We start from the raw sequence: 20,013 nt of genomic DNA, 5'->3' as shown, positions 1-20,013 counted from the left end.
GACAGCCCAGAAGATTCGTAGAACTTCAGATCAGAGGGTGTCAGAGAGACGACTGACTTTGAAACATGTGTTTTGACAGTATACATTTCCACCAGCAGTAAATGATGGAAAAGAGGGGAGGCGGTTTTATCTAGAATTACACAACAAAAATGCCTGAGTCTCAATCCCCATCCAGCATTTTAGCTCACATATCTCATGTAGACAGTAGCAATCCGATCAACTGCCCAGGCTGCATTTTCATACATGTGATTGATGATTTGACTGCTTCTGTGAAGTACAATTGAATAGATTTGGGATAAATGCTGCAGTAGCCACTTTGCAGAAAAACACACGTGGAGACATTCTTATGTGAATGCCCATTTCATTCCTTATATACCCAAAAGTATCTTAAAAATATATTTAAAGCCAAACTCAAAGCACAAGATATCCCACTGATTTAATTTTAAACCTTAACAACATGCCAGGAGAAATGAAGGGAGGTTAATGATATGTAAATGAAATATGGAAAAGTGCTGCAGTGTGAAGAAGAGAATATCAATTGATTTTTTTTTTCTTTACAGATCTGCTCTAGTTGCTTCATGCAGTTTTGAGTGTGTTGGGTTAGTCTGAGCAGTCTTAATAAGTCAGGCTCTCATGCTAATTATTGACTCTAATTTATTTAAGAGGCTAAAATGAGCACAAATAAAGCACCTTTAACACTGATCTCTACGTTTGGAAACTGCAGGGGTCTTACTACATTTAGATATTTGAGGAGCTGAGCTGTGAATATTAATGCACTTAGTCCTCAGGGAGTTGTCAGGGCTCAGGAAAAGGAAATGGATTTAAACAGTGTGTTGATTTATATGAATATCCAGCCCAGTCTCATGGCAGTTCGTGAAATGGTCACGTTATTGAATCTATTGATTTGTGTACTGAACACGTTAATGTCGTTATTTTTGTGTGGTGAGCACAAATTTTAAAGTAATGTATTTCAATGGGAAGCATATTTTGTGATCACAGAACGATTATGGTAGCGAGTAGTATTGATATGGCAAAAGACTTTCACCCCGGAGACAGGGGATCGCGTCCCGCGTGTTGCAGTTCCTTTCCGCGTTATTCTGTTCTCCGTTTGACTCCTGGCACAATCCACTTCATTCAGCTTCACTTTTGTTTTATTTCAGTCCATGCCCTCATCCCAGAACCTCTTGTACTTGTTCCATTACCCACAGCCCAACATTAGACCCCCACGGGTGCTTTGGATGGGTCTCTGACACAGCCGATGGTCATACACTGAGGACATTGGCCCTGTTCCAAAACAGGCTTATGGGAAATGTTATCTTGAGGACTAATGGATAATACAAAGATAAGAATGAGTAGCCACACACATACACATACTATAGTACACACATATGGGCACACATGTATGAGTGCAAGTACAAACACACTAAAGGGTTTCTTCACCAAAGCAAACAAAAATTAAATTAAATGTACCTCCTGTGGTGTCTAGCAATGCAGATAGTTTTTGGTTTCATTTGTACAGGCGAGATATCCCTATAAGAGAGGATGCGAATGGAATTGCATGTGTGGTGCTCACTGTTACCTTTATTTACTCAAGTAAAAGTTACTTAGCAATACCACCATGTCAAAATACTCTTATTATATTGCTTCTTTGTTTCTGTATGATAGGTGATAAATGATTGCTTAAGCTGCGCATGCTGTTCACTATAAATAACACACTCATCAACAATAATTCGTCGGCTCTGACAGCCCATTACTGTACAGCACAACCATCTGTAACAGTAGCTGTATAGACCTGCTGGTCCAACACAGCAGATGTAGAGTGCCTCTAACAATATGCTCATAATGGCCCGAGGACGCTGTTTTTTGGCCATGTTTAGATGAACTGCGATTAGCTGTAGTGAGCAACTGTTGGCCTGTCTCTGTGGACTGTAGGACTTAAATGTAAATGATAGCAACTGTCTGGTCGGCTGCTCTCTTAAACAAGAAATCCTAGCCAATGTGGTCAGCATCGCCTACTCATGAGTGCATGAGTGTGTGCAATAAATACACTCACAAAAGGGGCAGTGAGAGAATTATAAAAATAGCTTGAGAGTGGGTGTTTCTATATTTTCTCTCCTCTCATTGTAGCTGTTGCTTCTCTTCTAATTGTGTCTGTGCCTCTCAGGAGTAAAGCTTCCTGTTCTAGTATCAGTTCTTTCTTTAGGCAGTTGTAAATTAAAAGCTCAAGGGGGGTGGATGACTGAACCCAATAGTTGCTTCTACCTTTAAGAAGACTGATACATATAGATCTTAATCCGGGCTTCTTGTTGTGACAGCACCGGTATCATTTTTATGGCTACTAGCTGTAACCGTGTACACAGTTTTGTGTCCATGTATGGATGCCTCTGTGGTCCTGTGGGACTGCTCCAGCATCAGCAATGAACATTAGTCTCTATTACTCCATCCCTCCCTCTCATCTCATTCTTCCATCTTTTGCTCATTCCTCCATCACTCCTAAACTCCCTCATCCTCCCCTCACATTTGTCCGTGATGTCTTCCTCTACAACCGAGCAAGTTGACAAAACACCAGTGGTAGTGTCTTTATCTTTTTAAAGATAGACAAAAGATCTGTAGGCTCGGCCACATGGTCACAAATGCATCCATGCTGAAATTAAAAAAAAGAGAGAGGGAAAACAGGGGGAGGGAGTGGGGGTGGGGGTATTAGATTGAATGACAAAAAGGAACAGTGTTGTGACAGTGAGCAGCTGGTGTTTCCGAGTGTTGACAGTCCCTGTTTTTGTGCGTTTGTGTGAGTGTGTGTGTGTGTGTGTGTGTGTGTGTGTGTGTGTGCGCTTGATGGAGACAGATTGTCCTGTGATTGTTCATTTCTGAGCAGGGCTCTGCTCATAGGGGTTATTGACGGCATCTGTGGGGGAAAAGAAAAACATGACAAATGGCACTCAACCAAATGTCCCACTTCATTTCCCCCCTCAAGATATTTTCTACTGATCCAATGCTAAGGCCTAAAAATCAACACGTTTCGTTTATTAGCAGACTATAGACGGGGCAGAAAGCTAATTTAAAGGGCTCATCTGTGGAAAGCAGTCTATAGATTGGTAGGAGAAGCTGCAGTCAAATCAACATATTTGCAACCGAAGTTTGAGCTTAATTGGTTCGAGACTAATTGCTGCAAGTCAATGCTAGTAATGTCTGTTGTCAAGTCGGTGCTGTTACTGTGTTGTCCTGCTTAGACCCTCTTTGTGTGAATAGGTGTTGTGTTTGCAAAGGGCTTGATTAGCAACTACTGTGCTTGGTATGATGCTGACATATGCTGTGGTGCTTTCTAACTGTGTGCAACATGTAACCTCCAAGCTCTCACCTCCACCAGTGTTTACTGAAACATGTAACAGGTATACACGTTGATCCGACAAATTACCTCTGCCCCTGTGTTTCTTCTTGCGTGTTTGTGCCACAGGTCGCGGTCTATTAGTGGAGCCTCGTCCGGCCTCTCCACCAGCCCCCTCAGCAGCCCACGGGTAAGTCACGACCCTTTCAAACATACACACACGTGGAACACACACCTGTTGACCCAGTTCTCGGATATATCTAGTTGTTCACACTCAAGGATAACTACCTACTGCAGATCCCATCTTATTGCTGTCATTTTATTGCGGTTTCTGTCCACTAGAGAAAATAAAGACAGTCACTACAGCTACATCGCTGGGGCTTCTGACCTTTAACAATGCACAGCACACACACTATGAAAGCAATATCACTGTATGTCTCTGCACATGCAATATTATTCTACTGCTCCACTTTGTTATTAGTCTGAGATATAGTATCTCCTTAAGTTTTCATCCACAGTTGAAAACTATTCTTGTGTTTTGAGAAAGCAGGGATCCACTATGGTAAAACTTTACATGGGTCATAACTGTGTCCATATAGTTGGATATTTCTGTTAAATATACAGATGAACCTCTACGGGGCACATGACAGCACAGAAAACTTTCTTCCAGCCCCTAAAGCTTCTTCTCTCTCTATCCTTTCTGCGTATTATCCCTCTCTCTGTTTTCTGTAGCCTGAGCTCTCTGGAAATCCAGCTCCAGGAATGCTTCAGAAAATCCCACTTTTCTTGCTCAGAGCTGGGGAGCTTGTGGTAAACTTTTCCAGCTGACTAACCTGAGTAGGCTCAAGATTAGCCGGGATCCTAAGACGAGCTCCTCACGCCACACAGGTTCTTTCATGCTGATCTAAAAGGGAAATTGATTTCTCAGACCTACCCAAAGCCTGGATTGTGCTCTCAGCAAGGGGCTCTGTGTGGGGTTATTTTCTTAGATTTGTGTCTGGAAAAAGGGGAGGCGTCCGAGGGAAATAGTTTATCAGTGCACCATTGAGGCTGCAATTTAACTGTTAAAAATAAAACAGATCAATAAACCTATCTGGAAACTGGAAATTTTACAGCAGTGATACCATAATGTTGTTCCTCCTGTTATTGAGACCAAATTGTCCTCACAACTGGCCTTATGTCTCTCACACATTTGTCTGTGTCTGCTTGTTTTTCTCCGCCAGCAGAGCCCTGTATGTTTCATTCAAATCCATCTTTTTTATGTGTTTTGTTGTTTGGACTTTTTAAATTGTGTGCATTGCTTGCTGTTTATGTTCCCATTTAATTTCATTAAATTTAATTTAAAACATTTAATTAATCTAACTGCATGTTTCTTTTCTTTTCTGTCTTTCTTTTTTCACACCATCCCTTCTGTGTATGCACACATCTCACCTGCTTATTCTTTGGCTGCCTGTTCTTCTGGATGTGTGGTTGTTTGTTCTGCTACACTTCTTTCTTTCTTCATCTATGTGCTTGTGTGCCTGTGTGTGTCCCCTTGTGTTTTGCTTTATTTTCTTCTCCTCCTCCACCTGCTCTGGCTCTTGGCTGTATCGTGCTGCATGTCCTTACACTGTGTTCTCTAACTCCAGCCTGTCAGAAAGTTCTGTGTACCGCCTCAGTCCCCAGACTTGCCACAGTCCCCTAACACAAGCCCCTGCCCGTCCCCTGAGCCCACCCCCAATCGCACAGGCCCCCGTATATCCACCCCTAACTCACTTGCTCCAAACAGTGAGCCCCTGCCGTCAGCACTCAACAAGACACAGACACTCCCTGCCAAGCCCAAAGTTGCCCCTAAGCCCCTTCAAGCCACACAATCTAACCCGCTCCCCGGAACCCCCCCAGATCCAGCATCTGCAGCTAAATCGGAGCCCTCCACTCCCTGCCAGCTCCCATTGCAGCCACCTTCTACCTCTGTGCCCCCCACCCCTACTTCTCCATCCTCCCCTTCCTCCCCTTTTTCCCCATCTTCCATCTCCAGTGCTTCCATCCCAAACAGCCCCCAGGTATGGCGCTCCCATTTTTCTGCCAACACCCAGCTCTCTGTGCCCTTCAGCCCAGTGGTGCCCCTGTCACCCATCCGGCTGCACCACTTTCACCCCGTGGTGCCGGCGCCTTCTTCATTCACTGACCACCCGCCCAAATCTATTCCCCTCATACAGGTTACCCCTCACCCTTCCCCTCGAGGCAGTCCCCTCCCCACCCCAAAGGGCACCCCGGTGCACACTCCCAAGGACAGCCCGGCCGGGACCCCCACCCCGACGCCGCCCCCCAGCCCTTCCATCGGAGGCATGCCTTGGAGGACGCGCCTCAACTCCATCAAAAACAGCTTCCTTGGCTCACCACGCTTCCACCGCAGGAAACTCCAAGGTACTGACATCACAGGAGATTTTTATGGTAAACACGGAATTATCTTGTGTTTTTTCAACCTTCCCCAAGTCTTACTGTATCCACTAAAGTTATTTAATTATTATCTTTCTCTGAGCCTTCCAACTTTGTCTGACATTTGAGCCTGCTTCCACAGTTCCCACACAAGAGGAGATGTCCAGCCTCACACCAGAGTCTTCCCCAGAGTGAGTAGATGCTGTACTTTTTGAATCCACGACCACCATCGTAACTATGCATAACCTGTCAGCCCCTCAGCCATTGGCTCAAACAGGCTAGCTCTTGATAGCATGTTTTGGAAAGTATTACGTCCGTGAATGTTTGATTTGTGCCTGCTGAGTTTCCTGTAATGACCTCAGGTGTGGTCTGGGCTGGAGAAGCAACACCGTAGCAGGAGGTATTGGGTTGGTTATGAGGGAGGGAAGGTAGCCTGTGTGATGTTGCTGAGCTCCCAGAGGCCTGATAACTCAAGGTTGGCCTAGATATGCCTGTTTGGTTTGCTGGCTGTCTGGCTTGGCCATTTCTACCTGGCTGGGAAGAACATCCTGGCTGGAAGGAGTTGGCTGGACAAAAAAGACCTTCTCTTAGCTAGGTTGAGCTTGATCACATTAATACACAGTCACGCACCAGCTGTAACCAGCTTCTTACTGCAGGACAATGTGCCCCTTAATGTCGCTGGAGACCTCATAACATTATAGAAGTATGCATTTAGTAGGGAGTGTTTCTCTTTGTGTAAAAGTAAAAGTTGCAAATACATCAACATTTTCAAGAATCTCATAGAATATTAATATGGCACAAAACAGGAGTCCATATGGCTTATTAGTGGGTGAAGGTATAACCTGGGCTGAGGCCAGTGGTGAATTCATCTACCGCTACCCCTTCTGGACCTTCATTTCTGTTCACAGAGAGGCCCAATTATCTCTCTCTCTCGTTCTCTCTCTCTCTCTCTCTCTCTCTCTCTCTCTCTCTCTCTCTCTTACACACTCTTACACACACACACACACACACACACACACACAAACAGTTGAACAGAAGGTGAAATGTCAGAAAACTTTTCTCCCCTGCACAGTTTTAGCTTATTTCCTTCAGGGAATCCTCCGTTTGCTCCTTTCCATTTCCCCAAAGCTGCAGAGAGAGCGAGAGAGAGAGACTCCTCACCAGCTCTCCATTTTTCTGGATGGATAGATAGATGGATGGGTTTTAAGAAGGAAACAAAAAGGGTGGAAGAAGACAAACGCTCTCCAGTAGGCATATACAGTAGTTAGTGTAATGATATAAAAGTACAGCTGACAAACTCTTTGTCCCTTCTTGTCTTTTCCCCACAGACTTGCCAAAAAATCCTGGTTTGGTAACTTCATCAACCTGGAAAAAGAGGAGCAGATCTTCATTGTCATCAAAGACAAGCCTCTCAGCTCCATCAAGGCAGACATCGTTCAAGCCTTTCTCTCGGTACACACTCACAGTTTCTTGCTTAATTCCTTACTTTATCCCTGCCTCCACTCTCACCTGATCCCTGCTCCCTGCGCCCCAACTTTCCTCTGTAAATCAGAATATGCGCGCACCCAGCTGTATTGCATGTGCATCTGCTGTCTGAGCAGCAGCAGCAGTGATTGGCTATGCTATGAGGCAGGCCCTCTCTGAGTATTTGCTAACATGCTTCTGATTTATTTAGCAATTCAGTAAACTGCTTGTGTTCAGTGCTTCTATTTTCTCTCTGACTGCAGACTCACTTCAGGTCAATAGAAAATCAACAGAGAGTATTGATCATTAGCATATAGATGCTTTGCCCTCAATACCTTGTACTGAGCAGTGTGTGTTTGTACGTATATTTAGATGTGTAGTGCGAGAAATAGTGTAGATTGTGTCTATGTGTGTGGAGTGTTTTATAATGTGGATGTATAAATACATGCAGGAATGGGGGCAATATCAGGGTTTCTTAGTAAAGAATCTGTACCAACAAACACTCAGCAGTGGTAATTGATATTCAGTGTACATAATTGAACAAAACCTATTCTCACCCTAGTTAAATTTAACAAAGTCTAAGTAAATGCAAACTCTGCCAGTGCAGGTCAATGTCAAATCTGTTTCCCCATCCCTGGTGGTAGCTATTTTCCCCTCTGGGTTATGCTAGCTGGTATTCCAGACAGAAGATTGGCACCTGAATCAGTGGAATTATACCTCTCAGCACACTCACATTAATGGAATGTCAAATCCTCTCCAGCACTATGGTGGAAACGTGACTATTTCAGAGCTCACCTGTTCATTGGGCATACAAATTCATTTTAGGGGGGAGAGTGCAATGTTGTTGGATGACTCAAGATTACATTAGCTTAAGTCTCCCTGTCATGCATGGCTACTCCCCGAGGCATTAATCTCCTTGGAATTTCAACTGTGGCTAGTTGTATGTGGAGGGTATTTTAATGAGGGTTTACTCACCTTGTCATTTGCAAGGTGTGGGAGAAAAATTAAACATCAATACTCCCTATGTATAATCCCATTACTCGCCTCTTTTTTTATTCATATCTCTGTCTCTTCGTCCATTTTTCCTTTACATTTTTTCTCCTATTGTTTTCCTCACAGATCCCCAGCCTGAGCCACAGTGTGATCTCCCAGACCAGTTTCCGAGCGGAGTACAAGTCCACAGCCGGCCCTACAGTCTTCCAGAAGCCGGTCAAATTCCAGGTGGATATCACCTACACGGAGAGCACAGCTGCCACTAAGGAGAATGGCATCTACTCTGTCACCTTCACCCTGCTCTCAGGTCAGGACACTATCAGCATGCACGCAGTTACTCACCCTCATTTTCTATACCCACTTATCCTGTATACATTGGTAAAGAAGCACACTGAACAGGTCACCAGTCTGCCACAAGATAGCCCAAATGAAGACCTCTAGGATCTAGGGACCCCAGGCATGAAAGCATTAATTCAAATGGTTCTACTTTACTTTTACAAGTTTACCTCCTTGTTTACTCAGAATCAGAAGGTAACAGTATCCTCTAACAAATTGCTATAAGTGAAATACAAATTGAATGCACCTGCATTGTTTTTGTACTTCAATAAAGCAGGGTGCCTTGAATTTAGGGGGATTTGATTCCTTCTCTTGTGGACAGAAAGGGGCAAGTTCGAATCCAGGATCTTCCTGCTCTGAGACAGCAGACCACAGAGGACAGTTACACACAATATAATGTAATCTTTAAAAGCCAGTCTTCATCAGGCTTACAGAGGCCTAGGGAAATTCAAGCTCATGAGTCACTTTGAAAAGTGTAAAAAAGGCATCACTTAGATGTTGCGTGGGATGCCGTCACACTAATTACCAACCAAATAATTAATCTAATCTATGTTTGTATCCAGCCAACAAATAAACCAGAACTGCTGCTTCCAAATGTGGATGTTTCCAAACCTGCTGCTAAAAAAGAATGGCTGCCTTAGAAATTTTCAAAGTTCTTGCAATCCTGAATGTTTGATAAGATTTCCCCCCCAAACCTTCCTGAGCGTAACAAGATGAGGTCTGGCTATGCAAGATTACATACTATGCAATCATTGTTTGTCTTGCAGAAACACATGCATGCCCTCTTTCCCTCTCTTTCTGCCTCACACACACACACACACACACACACTCAAGTGCGGGGCACATTTGAGCTGAATGGGGTGTAGTAGTGGAACTTTGCAGCCTGCTGTCACTGACTATACTGTTTGTAAGAGGTAGACAGCAGGAGCTTACAGTAGCACTCCTCTCTGGCCTCCATTTATCATGTCCGGCTTTCTGCAGCTTCTCCAGCTCACATTTCAAACTATGCACTTGTGCGTATGTGCTTCTTCCCTCCTCACCCTTACTTTTTCCTCTCTTCATTAATCCATCTACATAGTTTGTACACAGCTCCGCTGCTACCTGTGTATTGTGATGCAACAAATATTTCCTGTTTGTGTGCCTGTGTTTAGGACCCAGCCGACGCTTTAAGCGAGTAGTGGAGACGATTCAGAGCCAATTGTTAAGCACACATGACCAGCCAGGGGTCCAACAGCTGTCTGGTGAGTAAGAACTCCTCTTTTGAAAAGAAAAAAAAAATTCAAACTCTTATCCAAAACCTCTCCACCCTTACCCCCTACCGCCTCATCTGCCCATCCCACCCCCAGACAAACACTCTCACCGCTGAAGCTGAGCTAAATCCTGCCCTCCTCTTCCTCCCGTGCTTGAAATCCCCGAGCCGCTCTCCGTTTCTTGAAAAGGCTTCCTTTGCATGCGGGCCTCACTGCCATGAATGGGTGGGAGTTGCTCTCAAGCACCGACCGCGGGTCAAATGTCTCGTTGCCCTGGCAGTGAAGATTAGAGTAGAGGTAGGGTAAGCTGATTTGCATTCTTTTACTCCTACTTCCAAGACTGAGCTTGTCACCATGGCAACACCACTGCACCTCAACGCACTCCCACAATGCACTGCACCGCACAGTGACACCACACCTGACAAGCGCTCTGTTTCTTTTACTCTTACTCTGGGTGCTTGTACAATAGGACCCCCTCTCCCTGTTTCCACCAGCCTCTTTTGGCTCCTCCAAAGGTCCCGAGTACATACAAAACCTCTGACGGGCAATCACCACCTAACCGCTCACCTGTGAACTTTGTGACATTATTAAAAACCCCTTTCTTCTTACGTCTTTTCATTAGTCGTAGGGTTGATGCGGAGGCCCTTGGACATGTATAAGCCCGTTCCTCCTATTCTCTCAACGTCTGGATGACGAAAAGAAAAAGAAGAGAGAAATAGGGATCCTACTCCTCCCCATGCCCTCTTAGCATGTCCTTCCTGCTCTGCTTGTGCGCGTCTAAGTCACCATCATCTTGACAACAGCTCCACCTGCTGGTCACATAGAAACACCACAGGCCTGAAATGCAGCATTTTTATAAGGAGATGTGCTGTTTTCTTTGGAAATCAATTTCAACTCATCCGTGAATCGTTCTCTTGGTGTCTGTATGTCCATGTCTTCTTTTATCCTTTTAAACCCATTTCCAATTCCATGTCTGACGTTGTTGAACAGATACTTTTTTTAAGAAATGTTTTTATAAAATTTTCATTGCAGTTACAATTTTAATACAACAACAATCAAAAAACAAAAAAGCTAATTATAAGACAGCTCTTCATCTTTTACAAACCGGTCAAATGGCCTCCAGATTTTCTCATACACCCCCAATTTGCCTCTCAATATATACTGTATGTCTCTCCATGCACATACATTGTGCCATATTCTTGATCCAAGCACCAATTGTAGGTGCCTCCATTTTCTTTCAGATGAGAGCTATAGTCCTTTTTGCCTGTAGTATAGCAAAATAAATACATTTATATTCTTGGGGTTTCAGATTCAGATGTGTTGGATACAGGTGCAACAACATCATCTTAGGGTCAATTGGAATGTTCACAGACAAGATAAACATAGTTTTATTAATCATCTCCCTCCAGAATGTTTTAATTTTGTCACACTCCCAAACACAGTGTGTAAATGTTCCTTTAGCCTCATTGCATTTAAAACAAAGGTCAGGTATATTACTTTTGTATTTATTCAATTTAACAGGAGTTGTGTATATCACAAGTTTTCTTCCAATCGTTTTCTGAATGTCCTCTTTTCTTTTGTTCTGAAGTACTTTAGCTTGGCTGAATACAGTTACAAATGCAAGGAGCCTGACTCTATGTCCATCCAAGAGGACGGAGCATCTCCAGAACAAAAATAGAACATTAAAGTTCTCAATTGTGTTTGCTAAATAGTGTCAATAAAGATTTGAACATAGATGCATAACATAACAACAAGATACAGCAGAGATAAGCAGATTCAAGGACATTTCTTATTCTATATAAATTTCCTGAAGAGTGCTGTGAGTTTCTTAAACATTCCTGCAGGTGGCGCGATAGGGATATTTTGAAATAAATACATGAATTGAGGCAATATATTAATTTTTTATATATTTATTCTCCCTATCATGGATATAGGTAAGGGCATTCACCTTTCTCTCTATAGATTTATGTACTGTTCATTATTACTTACTAAAGTATAAGTATTGGTTCATATATTGTCTTTCATTTCCATTAAGCAGCATTAGTGATGATTTTGAAGCATTTACTTTATATATAGGCAGATTAGATCTAACAATGCTGGTATGGATGTGTTTAATTGTTTTAAGAATAAAATGACGTCAGTTTAAAAAACAGCTATGCTATGATCTCTGTTGCCAATTGTAATCCCCTGTATTTGCCTACTAGATCTCATTGCTATTGCTAATGGTTCAGTAGCTAGTATGAACAGAAGTGGTGATAGAGGTGAACATTGGTGGCAACCTCTTGTAATATTGAAGGACTCAAGACAGGGTTGAGATGTATTAGTTAATAGTTTGATCCAGTTAAGGAAAGTATTTCCAAAACCAAATCGAGCTATAACGTCAAAGATATAAGTCGCTGAACAGATACTTAGCCATCATACAGCTTGGTATTATACTCACTGGCACTCTGAAATGTCAGCAACAGCAGTCATCACAGCTGTTGTTATATTTAACAGTCTCTTATCATTGCAGTGTCTCAGTAAGCTTACCAATTACTTCTGAGCTTTCATTTTGTAGAGCCAATTAATAGGCTGAGGTGTGGGAAAGGTAACATTTGAATAAATGACATTAAATTAGGTTTAAAGGACTGCTATGGATTGTTTCAGCAACAGAGATACACATAATGTAATGTATAATATGAGAACCATTTACCAATAAGGATTACTGAGGACTTTACAAAAAAACATAAATAATGAAGTGCAGTATTCTACTCTACCCTAACAGGGTTAATAGATTTAGTATCAAAAGTCAAAGCCAGTTGTTTTTGACCAAGGTCAGTCTCAATAAATGTCATGTTTTTCACTATCACAGTATCTCACATTGTAATATGACTCTTGAAACAGGTCAATATGTGCTTAGCAGTAATTGAAAGCATTGTTAAAGGGGTGATAGATTTTACCTTGTCATAGTTGAAAAACGACGACAAAGTTCGTTGGGTAAATAGGACATACATAGAACCTCAAAATTCCATTGACACACTTTCTTCTGCAAATCTCACAATTTGAAACTGCTGCTGAAAACTCAATCGAATCTCAACAAAGCTAAAAGTTGACGTCAACTCCTCAACTCCTACCTTATTTGGCTCTAGTCTTTGTCACGCCCCAACATTTACATAGGCTACACCACTGACCTGAGGTCAGCTTAGTCTTCTGAATCTAGGTCACGCAGATCTCAGAAATTTTATACATTGTTCGTCTGCTATTTAATTACTAAATTCACTTCTGAGAATTTTTTATGCGAGAAATCAACTATGTAGAGGTCAAATATGTGCCGTTTTACGAAAATTGATGGCTAATTGCAAATTTTGTCCGACTGTGTCGGAGTTCAGCAGGAGCTCAGCAGGCTAACGCAAAAGTGTTAGGTAAGCTTTGTAAGACCTTAGGGTAGCTGTGATATACATGCCGTGACGAAATTCCGTTATACCGAAAGTGTAGCTAGCTAGCTAGCCGCGATCTTTACCCATAGGATTGAAGGGACACTAGCAGCTAACGAAACCCCTCACATTCACAAAAATGCATTAAATTGAAATCAGACACAAGCGTTAGCTTTGTAAGACCCTAGGGTAGCTGTAATTATAAGTGGCGTGACGAAATTCAAAGTGTAAATATATTATAGTTATGCCGAAAGTGTAGCTAGCTAGCTAGCCGCAATCTTTACCCATAGGATTGAAGGGACACTAGCAGCTAACGAAACCCCTCACATTCACAAAAATGCATTAAATTGAAATCGGACACAAGTGTTAGCTTTGTAAGACCTTAGGGTAGCTGTAATATACGTGGCATGATGAAATTCAAACTGTAAATATACTGTAGTTATGCCGGCAGCCGGCCAGCTCCGCAGAGCCCCGAGCCCCGATAGTCCACTAACCCAGAAACGGTGACTTTGCCCTGGGTATGGAGCAAAGCGGGCTGCCGCTGTCTCGTCAGACTGTGTGGACCTCCTGAAGTCCGACACGCCTTACCAAATTTGCAATTAGCCATCAATTTGCGTAAAACGGCCCATATTTGAGCTTTATATAGTTGATTTCTCGCATAAAAAAGTCTCAGAAGTGAATTTAGTAACAAAACATTGCAGTGTGAAATATGAGACCTGCTGTCTCGTCTCCAATGTATGTGTATGTGGTTCGCTCAACCAATCAGCGCGCAGCTCATCTAAATATTCATGAGCATACCATATTTGGAAGAAAAGCTCTCGTTCCAACTAGGGCCAAAACACATGGATGCATAAGGGCCCATGCCATTTTCAGCCCAATCGATGTTATATACCCTATTAGGAGACCTTAAGGAACAGTGTGAAATACCCTATATAATCATTCTATCACCCCTTTAAACTCAATTTCCTCCACCTTCCTCTTTTCTTGTGACCTCCTAACACACTTTTGGTACTACCTGACCACAGGGTCTTCGAAAAAGCCTTTAGTAATTAAGAATAGAAATGGCTTTGCATACCAATGTGTGTCAAACAAAAGGCTTCATCAAGTCTTGGTCATTATCTACCCTAATCACCATTAACAGAAGCATACCTGGGAGCTCAGCTTTAGGAAGACAATAGGAGGGGTGGAACAATGAAAGGAGTGTGGAAAATACTATAGGACTACATAGGACAACCATTAATTTAGAGGGTGCTGTCTCTGTTTTATCAAGCAGCTGAGATCATTATGATTAATGAGTTTCCTGACATTTTTGAAAATGTGCAGATTTGGATGGCTTGAAGTGACTAAATGTGGAAATTCTTCACACATGATAAAGAAAGAGGGAACAGGCCATTTTCCAGCAGGATAATGGAGCAGGTGAAGCCAACTGTGGCACATTCTCACACACACACACACAATGTTTGCCTAGTCTTCACACTGGCACTGTGGCACATTCTCACACACACACACACACACACACACACACACACACACACACACACACACACACACAAAGTTTGCCTAGTCTTCACACTGGCAGCATGTGCATATTGTCGGGTTGAGAAACTCCACTTTACAACAGCATTTAAGTGCTGATACACATACACACTCCGGTCCAGTGTGTGCGTGTGTGCGTTTTGTCGTTTGAGCAGCACCCCTGCCTGTTTTTACTGATGTCACTGTTCATTTGTCGGCCCACGGGACTCTATTGCGCAAATGGATCTTCTTCCAACTATTCAGAAACAGTCCTGTTTGTGACTGATAGTTCCCAGAGTTGCATGCACCATTAACAAAAAGAACATTGACTCTTTATTTGCTCCATTTCTCATGTTTAGTGTCCTTGCCACTCCACCTACATGCAGTGGGACCATTAAGGCCCTGCAGAAAGAGTGAGTGTGTTTAGCTGGAGATCATTTGCATGCACACTGTCAGACACACACACACACACACGCAGGCATGCATGCACACACACACACACACACACACACACACACACACACACACACACACACACTGCAACTGTGCTTCTAGCAGTTAGAAAGATATAAACTTGTGTTATTTAGCATATCCATTCATTTTATTCAGCACACAGCATCAAGTTAAGACAGCATTTATGACTTAAATCAGTTTTGACTAGTGAACAACACAAGTTTGACTTTTTCTTACTTCAAAGAGTTTGCACAATGATGATTCAGCCACCCGGCGTCGGCCTGTTTGATGTGTTTTTGGCCAGGTTTTATCGTTAGCTGAGGTCTAAAACTCTGAACTTAATTGTAGAAATGTGATGATCAAAGTTTGTCTCTTTGCTCCAGGCAGACTAAGTCCAAACATTACTGTGTTAGATGTGCCTTAATTGGTACAATAGCCACGAGACAGACAGCATCCAGCATCTGAGTTTTGCCAAGGCTTAAGTTGACCTTCAGTGCTATAATAACTTCTGCAAAGTATTTACAAACAATTAGGTTTGTCAAAAGGAGAGGAGACACTCCTTTATTATCCTTCAAGGGCAACTTCGTCTTGAAGCTTCCAACACTTGTCCGGCTCCTGGGTGGCCAGATCTGCTTGGGCACCGACTCACACCATACTTCCTCTTTCTGCATCATACAGTTTATGTGTTAAAGAAGTTTACTCTAGCATCATTGTACAAAAGCCTATATTGACTTCAGCCCTACTATTTGCTTTATTTTCTAGTCTTAGATTGAATGGCTACTTGTGCGTTTTCATGGCTACTTGTGCTATTACATATGCATGGTTTATGGTCCTGACATGGCTGTTCCAGCAGTTCTCATCCTCGCTTTCTGTCAGTCCTCCTCGCCTCTGCTTGCTCTGTCTTACAATACGTGTAGCCTCGTCTCTGGCCTGTGAACCCCATTGTTCATTAGTTTGTTTGTTCTCTTTCTTGTCTCTCTACCCTTTTTTGTCCTCTTTTTTTCTCCCGCCTGTGTACCTAGGCAGCCCATTGAGTAACTTCTTTGACGTAATAAAACAACTTTTTTCAGACGAGAAGAACGGACAGGTGCCCTACCCCTCTGGCACGCCCACCAAGCACCGCCCCTCACCCATGCACGTCCGGAGGCACGAGCCAGAACATAATGACACCAAATGTCCCGCTGCGGGCCGAGACAGAGCCAGGTTGTCGGTGGCATCTGTTCGGACACAGGAGGAGTCTTAGACCTAAAACCCATCCCAGTATCAGTATAAGCAGTGGCACAGAGAGAGAATATCTGTACATAGCTAGATGTACATAATCATTTATGGACATTTTTTTTTGTATAAAATGACTTTATATAGATAGAAATATATTAAGAAAATCAAAGTGATATTTTACAAACAGCATACTGCACCTACTGTACATGACAAACACACACCCCTGTCCTACCACTCACCTTTTCATTACCTCTCAGCATCCACCATCATCATCCACCCCTCTACCCCAACCATCTAATCACCTGTGGCCCTTGCTCTGTTTTTTGCTTCCTTGCTGCTTATCTGTGTGATGACCTGACTTGTTTCTGATACCAGGAATTATCCAGAAAACCTATTAAGCCCCTACTCCGTTCGCCTTCCCTCCACCACTCCTCCAAAACCCCCCCTCGAGAGAGAGACGGACATTTGTTGACGGAGGACTGCTTTTAGAGGTGTGCTGAAAAAGGGGGGGGGGGGGGGGGGTTACCATGGAAACACCCTTCATGCAGACTTCTACCTTCATCTCCCTCTGCGCCCCTTCACCTCTGGCAGCCATCAGTAGAAGTAGATGAAAATACCTTCAGTGTTCCCCCATCTTAGAAACACACAAACACACACACAACTAATACACACAATGAAACGCACACTTCCCTCACTAACCAACCCTTTCCTCTCAAGGAGCATTGCATCAATTGGATACGAGCATTTTACAAAGAGACACTACATACACAATATATTTTCAATGCATACATGCACAGGTCCAGTATGCACAGAAAACTCTGGGATGTTTTAACAAGAACATGAACAACAACAGCCGAAAGAAGACATGCAGAAACTGACTGATTCAGAGGAGGAGAGAAGGGGGAGGAGTTTTGTGAAAAGCCCAAACAGCCGACACGGATGCTTGCTGGATTGTATTTGTTTGCTTTTTAATGTACTTTCTTTGTGAAGAACTGGGTTTAAAATACTAACTGACTTTATTACACTTATACGATTGCTGCAAATGGACTGGAATTGTGATTTCAGAGAGGAGCTGGGTGTGAGCAGAACAGGTCAGAGGGGAGATGATATGATAGCATGGGTTGGGGGGAGGGAGGAGGGTAGGTATTTATGAATGATCTATTCTGTTGTACAGACTGATATCATTTCGTATGTATAAAAAAATTAAATGTCTAGTTGTGACACTATGTTTAGATACCATAGGGTCAGGTTGGTAAACCTGCGCCTGCCACATCCTGTTATTTTAAGTTCTTCTGTATGTTTTTGTTACATGATCATTTATGTCTTTGTTTGATTGACCTAATAATGATCCAAACATTCCCGTTTGTGTTATCTGCAGCACTTTGTCTTTGCATTTTCCATTTATACCTCTCTCTTAGTCTCACTTACCAGCAGTAGGAGTAGAGGAACAAAAAAAATATGACGTGATAAATGCAATGTCCTTATTTATTCATGTTTGTTCATCTCACTGTTTGATTTCCTAATTTATTATATCTTGGCTATTTATATGAACAAAGCTGTTAGGTCAGTTGAATGTTATTTATTACCCTTTTGTGTGTTTGTAAATGGGACAACATTTGAAGAAAAGTGAACTTTTATTTCTTAAGTTTTGGTCTGCATTTAACAGAATTACGTGAACATCGACAAGTCACAAATTCTCTTTTCCCTGACCTCTCTGAAGAGGGAAAGAGAACTTGTGGGAACTCTTGAAAAAGATTATTTACCAGTAATTTAAGAATGTAGACTTAGCCTCTTTTTAGAGAGGGAATATGCTCTTCTATTGATATTTGTCAGTTTCATATTATTGTGCGTGTAGGCCAGGCCTGAGGAGACGGACACCACAGATCCCAATCTATTTCTTCTCTTTGTAAATATACAGACAAACTATGGGGGTTGATTGTCTTCTCGACCATGCTGGGGATTCCTGCTCTATGTTTTTAGCTTGTATTGCTGTGTGCATGTCAAACATAAGCTTTTCTTTGCATGGCTTTAGTGTTCATGTTCCATGCCAAACTCACTCCTCTCAGCCTTCGTTGATTCTCTCTCCACAAAACTACCTTTTAACGTTTTAAATTCCCTGTCTGCTTTTATTTCTGGCCTTTTTTTATTGTTCCCTCGCTACCGCTTATCTTTTCCTTTCTCCTCCTCTTATCTTGTGCACAGTTTTTGAACGATGCTTTACTCTGTACCTCTCGCTGGAAGGCTCGGACGTCTGGGCTCTCTCTACCTGTTGGTAGAAGAGGCAAAGTGAGGGGATGTCAGTACACAAATGCAAAGCAATACCCTATCGTTCACCCTCCTTTCTGTTTTCTACAATGGGAAGCTAGCAGCACCAAGGACATCTGATGATTCTGAGGCCCAGAGTGGTCTTTTGACAGAGCAGGAACAAAACTGACTGATGTAATCCCCATATAAAATAACTGTGAGCATCTTCAGTGCTGAAACAAATAAAACTCATTAAGTTATCATGTCTTTGTTTTCCTTATTTGTGCCTGTACATGTATAAGTGTGGCCCTGAGGTAAATATCTATAGTGTTGTAAAACCACATGAGCAGGGTTTTCTCAAATATGAATGGATCAAATATGTATTTTTTTCGATATACTATACAATGACTTTTTTGGACATACTATACTATGTTCTACTGCTCCAACTAGCACCAGCAAATAGGCACTGCAAACTCTGACCCTTGATTCCCAGTCTGGGCTGGAGCTTTTTGTGTGGAGTTTACGTGGGCTTCGAGACTTTCTTTAACATACTCTACTATGGCTTTTTTATGACTTTTTTCGACATACTATACTATGATGTTTTTATCACTTTTTTCAAAATACTATGACTTTTTTGATATACTATACTATGACCTTTTTTATCACTTTTTTTGACAAACCATACTATGATTTTTTTAATGACTTTTTTCAACATACTATACTATGACTTTTTAGTTCACTTTGTCAACCTACTATTCTATGACTTTTTCAACATACTATACTATGACTTTTATCAGTTTTTTTCAACTTACTATACAACTAAGGGTGGTTAGGGTGGTGATGGCGCAGTGGATATGACACATGCCTTTGGTGTGGGAAATCCAAGTTCAATTCCCACTGCAATACATCAACCAATGTGTCCCTGAGCGAGACACTTAACCACTAGTTGCTCTAGATGCATGCAACCTTTGAGATATATATATATATATATATATATATATATAGCAATTGTAAGTGGCTTTGGATAAAAGCGTCAGCTAAATGTAATGTAATGACTTTTCATCCCTTTTTTCGAAAAAACCATATTATGACTACTTTCGACATGCTAATATTTTTCATGACTTTTTTTGACATACTATACTATGACTTTTTTTTTATCCCTTTTTTCAACATAGTATACTGTGACTTAAGTTCACTTTATGCAACATACTATACTATGACTTTATTGATTTACTATGACTTTAATGACTTTTTGACATACTGTACTTTGGACGTACTATACTAATTTTCTAGATACTACACTATGACTTTTTTCTATACAATATACTATGACGTTTTTCACCATACTGTACTGTGTCTTTTTCATGACCTTTTTCTACATACT

General features: G+C 42.0%; 1 protein-coding gene across 12 annotated transcripts in view; it reads left to right on the top strand.

Annotated features, from left to right (window-relative positions):
- LOC116038465 (serine/threonine-protein kinase BRSK2) overlaps window positions 1-18,890 on the top strand; it is a 176,252-nt gene extending 157,362 nt beyond the window's left edge. For 4 of the 12 annotated variants that reach the window (XM_036003024.1, XM_036003023.1, XM_036003026.1 and 1 more), the window contains 7 exons: window positions 3,455-3,515; window positions 4,954-5,758; window positions 5,886-5,934; window positions 7,072-7,195; window positions 8,327-8,507; window positions 9,688-9,777; window positions 16,238-18,890. In XM_036003024.1, coding sequence (XP_035858917.1) covers window positions 3,455-3,515; window positions 4,954-5,758; window positions 5,886-5,934; window positions 7,072-7,195; window positions 8,327-8,507; window positions 9,688-9,777; window positions 16,238-16,410 — 1,483 coding nt within the window. In that variant the 3' untranslated portion in view covers window positions 16,411-18,890. The remainder of the gene's footprint in view (window positions 1-3,454; window positions 3,516-4,953; window positions 5,759-5,885; window positions 5,935-7,071; window positions 7,196-8,326; window positions 8,508-9,687; window positions 9,778-16,237) is intronic. The other 8 variants (XM_036003033.1, XM_036003030.1, XM_036003032.1 and 5 more) reach the window with 4 other exon arrangements.
- Window positions 18,891-20,013: the final 1,123 nt, after the last annotated feature.

The sequence above is a fragment of the Sander lucioperca genome, chromosome 7 (genome assembly GCF_008315115.2).
Source record: "Sander lucioperca isolate FBNREF2018 chromosome 7, SLUC_FBN_1.2, whole genome shotgun sequence".
In the NCBI taxonomy this organism is placed as follows: Eukaryota; Metazoa; Chordata; class Actinopteri; order Perciformes; family Percidae; genus Sander; species Sander lucioperca.
This window is presented reverse-complemented; position numbering and strand designations above follow the sequence as displayed.